Below are 8,300 nucleotides of genomic sequence, written 5' to 3'. Positions count from 1 at the left end.
TATTGTGGTAACGAGCACGGTAACTAGTTATTATGCCAAAATCAGGAACGCGTTACTCGTTACTGGGATTTAGATAGGGTCGTTATTCGTTACTTCGTGTGGTGGCTATCGCGGAGCTTCCACAGATTCAGTAACATTAGCAAGTGGTGGGGGCCAGCAGGTGGAGGAGGGAAAGGGGACGCAGGAGGAGGAGAGACCCGAAGCGGCCGCTAGTCCGAGTGTCAGGTGAACTGAACTTCAGGTAAGACGTTATGACCTGCAGTCCATCTGGGTCAGATATAAACCAAGTTTAGGTGGAGTTTATTTTCGTTATGCTGACTTTTTCGTACTGCGTGCTAGCTAGCATGACGGGGTTTCTATACAGCTGGGTGGGTGCTATGATGTTAATGATGTTGAACTTTATTTTGTTCATACGGTTAATTATTAGAGTTGCCAACAGTTCCCTAAAAAACGGAATCGTCTCGTATTCAGAGGAAATTATTACGGGTTTCGTATTGAGGTGAAAAGGAACAGTTTGTCCCGGACTTCAGCTACAATGAAAAAGACACAAAGCTGGAGTTATTCTGTGTCTTTGCTGCACAGCTGCCTCTCATTCTCTCCCCTCCCCCTCTCCTGCTGCTACTTCAATCATGAAACTGATCAATGATCAGCTGATCGTCTTTTCTCTCTTGTTTATTTATCGCCCACTTTGCGCCAGAAAGAGGAAACCAGCGGATGTCGCGTTAAACAACAGCAGCACGTTTGGTCAGCTGTTGTTAGAATTTATTTAATATTAATTTCTAGTATCTGCTGATGTTTGCTGGAGCCACAGCTGTAAAGCTGCTGGTCAGGATGTCGGTTTGGATATGTGGTGAGAGGGAAACATGAAGATGAAACCAGGAAATGTCCTTACTGAATCATCAGAGCTGAACAGGTGATGGAGAAACAGGTTTACCTTTTAGGTGACATGAATGAGTTGAAGTTATGAACTGTTTCTGAGAGACAAATAACACCAGGATCCTTTTCTAAGCAGCTGACAGCTGGTAACTGTGCAGGGGCGGATCTAGCAAAGTGTTGCCAGGGGGCCAGGTAGGGCATTAAAAGGGAAAGGGGGGCACAAGGAAATACTTTCTTATTCTCATTTAAAATGTCTAGCTTTTAATAAATAATTATCTGAGTCTTACAACAAACGATTGATTGATTGATACATATATACCATCAAGACAGTATACATCACTGTCACAACAGTGTTTGTTTTCATTCAAAGGCTTCATGATTTTTGCTATAATGGTGGGCCGGTCTCTAGTCAAAATGCCCGGGCTGATTTTTTTGTCCCAGTCCAGCCCTGTATGCAGCTCATCTGCAGTCTGGTGTTACCTACATCTTCCTATTCAGAAGGCAGAATTTCTGAGTTCTGAGTACAATCGAAAGCACCACGACTGCAGTTTTTGTGTTGGATGTAAAAAGCGCACATGACGCTGTGACGTAGGCTAGAATCATGGCGGCGGTCAACAACGGTCCAGGCGTGGGATTTCTCTCGTGGAAATATGCACATTATTTTTTCCTTTGGTAGGTGGCACAGTGCACTTGTGGCAAGTAAGCAAGCTAGAAGACTGGCAGTCTTGCTGGGTATCCAGTTAGCAACACATTAACAAGAGAAGTCTGAGTAAAACCAAAATTACTTTCCCTAGTAACTAGTTACTTTGAAAGTAACGAGTAACTTGAAGTAACTGAGTTACTTTTGATGGAAGTAACTAGTAATGTAACTAAGTTACTAATTTAAAGTAACTTACCCAACACTGGTCATGTCTAATCTCCATGTTTCCTGTTTTACTTTGAAAGTCTGTATTCACTGTCAGTGTATTCAGTTTCACTTCTCCTGTCCTGTCGTTAGGTTCATGTGTGTCAGCTGTGCTCCCATGTGTGGCCACTTCCCCTGATCATCCCTCATGTGTATTTAGTCTCTGTGTTTCATACAGTCTGTGTCGCGTCGTCTGTGCTATTTCCCCCACCCCTTGTCATAGTTTCCCAGCCATAGTTTGCATTTTGTTTAGTCACCGTCTAACCTCAGTAGAGTCATAGTTTCCCAGTCTATGTTCAGGTTACCTCAGTTACTTAGTTGTTTTTCTCCATGAGTTTTCGGCCCTAAATAAAGGCTCGCCTTTTGTTAAATCCAGTTTTGTGTCCTCACCTCTGTTTGCTCTTGGGTCCTCTACTCACTCCACACGGTCCGCCCCGGCGGTCCGTGACATCCTGACCTGTGTGTGTTTGTGTGTGAGGGTTTTCTAAAGAGAGGGTATTTTGTTTGTACAATTTGGTAGCTGCTAGGGTATTAAATTGTATTTAAAAAAAATCCATAGCATTTTATCTTACTGGCAGAATTTAAGTAATGCAAAAATACACTTACATTACATGTCTAAAAGAATTCTGGGTCCTCCTCCCGCAGGTATACAGGAAGGGTACGAAGTACTGCAGTGCGTTTCACGTTGATATCAGGCGCCTCCTAAAAAGGGAAAAGAAAAGTTCATTTAACGCAAAGTTTTCAGGTGTCATTCTTTGGGGAGAATACATGTTTATGAAACTGCATGACATCAGACTCTACTAAATTTTGGAGACTTTTCTTTTAAGATACAACCTTTCTGTCTCTTGTGACAGAGAGTCTGTTTCTTAATCATTTGACAAAAACCCTACACAGTATTTTAAAATAGTGTTCTCCAGATCAGAGCTGTAATCTATATAGAACATGGGGTTCAAAGCAAGGAAAAATTGTGTGTTTATCAGTGAAACTTTTAATTTGTGTTAATTTTATCATTATCAATATATGAAATCTTCACCTTAAGGGACTTAATGAATGGTTTCTTCTAAAAATTAGAAATGATTGAGTCATTTCACATCATATGAAAATATTAATTTTTAATACAAATTTGGCCCTACAAAAATGGAAACTCAGTAACAAAGATAATGGAGATTCTCTAAACACGAGCGAATATCACAGTAAAATTGTTGATTGTGATTTACACATTGGATGTATCCTCAGTGATTTGGTACAATTATACAACATTTTATAAGAACTGAACAACTGATGAAACAACTTACTTATGTGACCACATATGAAGTGTTATAACTTACCACAAAAGGTGAACTGTGCCACTGACCCTTGGTAGGTCTGCACATGATAAAAAAAAAAAAAAATGCATTATAAATACTAACACAGCTATTAATAATTAGGGGTACATTTAAGATGTTAATGTCACAAAATAAAATAGACTGGTAGAAAGAAGTACAAGGAAATGGTAATGGGGGGAGCCATGAAAATAGATCTTTTCAACATGATTCAGTGTGACAAAGCCAGGGCATGATTTAAAAAAAAAAACAGGTTGTCACGGTCCTGGGTCAGTGACCCAGTGTTTTGAGTTTCTTGTGCCTCTGAGTTTTTTGTATTATGTTCTTAGTGCTCTTTGTTGTCCCAGCTTGTTCTTTAGTGTAGTGTCTTAGTTTGGTTTTCTTGTATTCTGTTTAGTTCTCTGAGTATTTAGTAGCTGCCCTGTGTGTTTCTTAGTTGCTCTGTCTCCCCTAGTCTAGTTTGCATCTGTGCTAATTCCTGTTTTACTTTGAAGGTCTGTGTCTCATGTGAGTGTATCCTACTTTGCTCCCTTGTCTCGTCAGTTCTGATTTCTCCCAGCTGTGCTCTCCTTCTGTGTCTCATTCCCCTCGTTACTTCCCATTGTATTTAAACCCTGTGTTTCTCTGAGTCAGTGTCGTGTTGTCCCTCAAGCTGTGTGTTTCCTCGTGTGCCCCGCTGCAAGGTGTGAGTTTATATTTTCCCAGTTTAGTTTTGTATGCTCGTTTTCTGTGACCAGCAATTAAAGCTGTGATTTTGCGTTCATCCCCTGAGTCTGAGTCCTGCATTTTGGGTCCAACTCCTGCCTGCCGCACAGCGATTCATGACACAGGTCTATTATTTCAATTATTATTATATATATATATATATATATATATATATATTATATATATATTATTTTTTTTTTTTTTTTCAACAAACCGAGGATGTTGTGTGTAATGAGACCATAGTCACGTCTGTGTGAACTCGACTCACATCAATTAATAATACCGCGTTCACAATTTTTACTCTGGTTGTTGCAGATCGCAAAAGGTTTGTGTGCTGGAAACCAAAACACCCACCGTTCAGTTTGTCCCTGTGAAACACGTTTCTGTAGATAGACCTCCAGACACCAGGGAGACACACTCTGACTGCACAATCGGTGTGTGTCCAGTCAACATGTGTAGGGTGTATCTGTTAGACACCCTTACACTGACCCTAACTGTATATCAGTAGAAAGACACATTTCTGTTTACAGCAGCATCCATCGCCTCAGAGTGTAAGAGTGTGTGTCTTTGCTCTACGCTATATTATTCATCAGCATTAATCCCAGTACTGTGCTTTGCTGTGATAAATGACTTAAGGCTGTGAAACACTCAGGGTCACACATCCATTAGTTTATTAGAGCCAGCTCGGCTTGGATAGCTTTCCCCCTTTAAAACAAGACTGTGTTTATATTTACCTATTAACCTAAAAATGTTTTAATGGCCATGAAGAAAGGACTCTTCAATAGATCTTTCAACTCACCTGTGTTTACAGTCTCCACCTGAAATTAATTGCAGTCTGAATTTTTTTTTTTTCTTCTTTCTTTGGTCTTCAGCCTTGGAAGAAAAGATAAAAATGAAAACCTTATCAGCACACTAAATATACAACACCTTGCTATATTTCAATTGTTTTAGATAGAAGTTGCCACTGCTAGCTAAGTCACTTTTGAATGATGCTAATGAGAAGGAAAAAAAAAAACCTGCCGAACAATGAGGCCGCTGTTGTAAAAACGCCAACTTTCTTGCGTTGGCAAGGGGTCGTTAAAATATCACTAAGACCCTTTATGTGTGATTCTTAGTAAAACTGTTTTAATCGGTTAAAACTGACGACATAATCTATGTTTGAAAAAGAGCACGAACAACTATTCACCACCTGGGTCTGTGCTTTTTAACACAACAGCGCATTCGAAAAGAAGTTCTTGCCTGCAACATATTAATATACTTGCTTTTTTACGGAAAAAAATAAACATAACAAAGGTTCCGTTTTACTTACAAGTTTCTCCAAATGTGCTCTCCAGTCGCTCGAGAAGGGCAGCCACATTGAACAGAATTTTCTGTCAACGTCGTTCAGGTTAGAGAGGAAAACGTCATGACGTAGTTGACGTACACATGCGGAGCTCGGAAAACAAAAACAGTTACTCAAAATCATATTAAGAAAGCAGTATTTACTCTTAACTTCTAAGCCATGTTACAATTATAACTGTTTGAATCGTTAACCGAACAGAAAAGTTTTAAGTTGTTTCAACTTGTGAGGAATTTCAATTGTTATAGCACTTCTCTGCTAAACATCAGTCAGTGCAGGCCACCACCATAATTTCCTTACGTGTTTTTTTTTGAATCACCTTGCCTCACTGTATGTTTTGTTTTTGTGCGCCTCCCTTTTCAGCTACACCTAACAGTTAACCCCTGGCGAAGAGCTTCTACTTGGATGCTGGACCTTCTGACAGTCCCTCAGGCTATTACCAAAACTACCTACCTGCCTCTCTGCCTCCACGCCAGGAGTTTTTGGATTTACACACTCGGACTACTCACCCCTCTATGTCATCTCCGACCTCCGTTGGCAAGTATGCAGTACGAAGGAGGATTTTGAGCCAAACAACATATTCATATGCCTCCTTATCTATGTTTTGAACATCTGCATTCTGTTACAGTGACCTCGACCTTTTCCTGGACCCTTTGTGACTTGCTTTCCAATCCAATCCCCGGAATAGCTGTCCTCTCTGACCCGGACCAGATCATTATTTAGTTTAAACGTCTACGCTCACCTTTTGTTTATGAATATTTTGTGTACACATTAAACATTATTCTTAAAATATATTTACGAGCTGTTCGGCGTCTTGCGTTTGAGTCCTGTCACTCGTCTGAAACGGTCTCGGCCGTAACACTTTATAAGTCAGGTAGACTGTTGGGGTTTACAGTGTGTAATATTTTGCAGTATTCTAGCAATCTCATTTATCTAGTCATCAATTCAAGGGGGAGTTCTTCCTTCACCTTAAGGGTTTTTGTTAGTTTTTTCTGTTAGAAGGAAATTCTTCCTTGCCACGATTGCTTACTCATGGAGGGTGATGTGATTGTTGGGGTTTTCTGTTTTCTCTGTATTATTCCAGGTTATTAACTTACAATATGGTGGTATTGTGCTATATAAATAAAACTGAATTAAATGGAACTGGATAGTGAAGTACTGGTTTAGGATTTGTCTTCAAAATGCTCACAATAATTTATCCTTTATAGCTTTTTTTTTTTCTCTCTGTAGCACTAAAAGAACCATAGTTTTCCACAGCTGCATACCAAACAGATAAATAGCGCACTTAAGTAACACAATGTAGTATTTCATTCAGTGACATATATTATTATTAAACTAATAAAGTTTGACAATGAAAGTTTGATAATACCAACCACTGAATAAAATATCTTAAACCTTAAACTTGAAAGAAATGCCAAAAAACTAAAATTGCTTCCTCATACCCTTTTTTCTTTTGTGTTTTCTTTTTTATATTTATTATTTTATGTGATATGTTCTCTGTTTTGAAGTTGTTTCATCCCTGCACGATCACTTAACATATTGTTAAATTTTTTCCTAGTTAGATCACTAACAAAAACAGGCATTCACCTGTTATTCAGAGGAGATGTGATTCCTGTCATGACTCATAAATGACTTTTTTTTTTTCTGGACTGCTAAATCACTATCAGACTCATAAAGTCTGGATTGAGACTTGCCCCTTTGATGTTGTGACTATACAGCACAGTTGTTCTAGGCTTACTGAAAACAATTACCATTCACTGCTCACGAGGTTATTGATAATAGTTTTTATATAACAGAGTGAACTACTTGCATAAACATCAATCTGGCAGTTCAAATCGATTATGATACGATTATGATACAATGTCTATTATGTTACTATTATGTACACTCAGTTTCTGTGACTGAAATGAAATTCCATGAGTGTATATGTAGTTAATAAAATCCATTATATTATATATTATATTATTGTTGCATAGACCCTTAACAATAGTTGTAAGAGGCAACTTTTTTAAATAAAACTTTTCAGAAAAAAATATTATATTTTATTATTAATAAATATAGCAAAATAATAAGCCAATTTGTAATAAGGTACTTTGAAGATTTTGTTTTGCAATTTGCAACCTGTATGAGACATTTAAACAAAAAAAAAAATCATTTAGGTAAATGATTGTACGTATACAAGATGAGTTTAATGATGATGTTTAATGAATGATGTTTGCATCAGATTTAATACACACTGCCTTCACTCTTGGCTCATGGCCAGCCACAACACTTGCAACTGTCATGAAAGACAGATCCAGATCCACACTGGGAAACATGGGTCACGCCACCAGCACAGTTGTAAAAGCTGCTTTGGTCATCTGGGTTTGGGTAAAGGCCATCTGGTTTCCCATTGCAGAATCCCGGTCCCGGGGCATGGGTGGTTGTGGTGGTGGTGGTGGTGGTGGTGGTTGGAGTGGTGGTGCTCGCTCCAGGTTTTGGGGTGGTGGTTGGGGGTAGTGGGGGAAGCTCTGGAAAATACAAAGTTTAAATTCATGTTTATATAAGTCACTGCTTAAAATCAATTCTACCTTCTGAAAATATGCTTGTTTAGAAAATATTACGTCTTCATATCTAAATTTCACAGGTTCTTATGATACCAGTTGCACACTGATTTTTTTTTTTTGTGTGTGTGTGTATGTGTGTGTGTATATAAAACTAAAATAAATCTTTTGCGTTAATCTGCTTTGGACATACCAATTTCAAGAAGGTTGCGCAGATGAGAGAGCAGAGGATGGGGACCCTCCCCGCAGAATTTTCCTGCAAAGTCATCCAAATCAAGAGCCCACACAAAGGCCCCGCCAAACTTCTGATCTTTCAGGTAACGTACCTATTGGGGAAAAATTAAACAGACATTGATATCACTACCTTGTACATACACAAATGTGTTAAACATAAAGAAATGATGCAAGCTTTCTCACTTACCTTGGTTTCATAGCTCTCCTTGTTGTCAAATCCTACCCACTCATTGTTTTTGAAAGCATAGGGAACTTTCTGGTCTTCAATCCAGTTAATGGTGCTGCCTTTCACGAAGGTACAGATCTACAGCACAGACTACATGGTTAACATTTGTCGTTTTATAAATATCATTAGATATCAAAGCAACTCATGCTAT

The 8,300-nt window shown here is 38.7% G+C and overlaps 1 protein-coding gene and 1 long non-coding RNA gene across 3 annotated transcripts in view; one reads left to right on the top strand and one right to left on the bottom strand.

Moving 5' to 3' along the window:
• Positions 1-5,399: 5,399 nt before the first annotated feature.
• Positions 5,400-6,002, top strand: LOC120742170. Of its 2 annotated transcripts, XR_005697804.1 has the most exons (3): positions 5,400-5,414; positions 5,510-5,687; positions 5,775-6,002. It is a non-coding gene; the product is annotated as an uncharacterized LOC120742170 (long non-coding RNA). The 2 variants fall into 2 exon arrangements; XR_005697803.1 differs by lacking the exon at positions 5,400-5,414 and having other exon boundaries at positions 5,427-5,687.
• A 1,277-nt stretch (positions 6,003-7,279) lies between these two features.
• Positions 7,280-8,300, bottom strand: part of LOC120742166 (acidic mammalian chitinase-like) — a 30,554-nt gene continuing 29,533 nt past the window's right edge. The window contains exons 9-11 of the mRNA XM_040045296.1: positions 8,111-8,227; positions 7,883-8,015; positions 7,280-7,656 (exon numbers count right to left, since the gene is read on the bottom strand). Coding sequence (XP_039901230.1) covers positions 7,400-7,656; positions 7,883-8,015; positions 8,111-8,227 — 507 coding nt within the window. The 3' untranslated portion in view covers positions 7,280-7,399. The remainder of the gene's footprint in view (positions 7,657-7,882; positions 8,016-8,110; positions 8,228-8,300) is intronic.

This window comes from Simochromis diagramma, unplaced genomic scaffold, assembly GCF_900408965.1.
Source record: "Simochromis diagramma unplaced genomic scaffold, fSimDia1.1 OVJJ01000761.1, whole genome shotgun sequence".
Taxonomy (NCBI): Eukaryota; Metazoa; Chordata; class Actinopteri; order Cichliformes; family Cichlidae; genus Simochromis; species Simochromis diagramma.
This window is presented reverse-complemented; position numbering and strand designations above follow the sequence as displayed.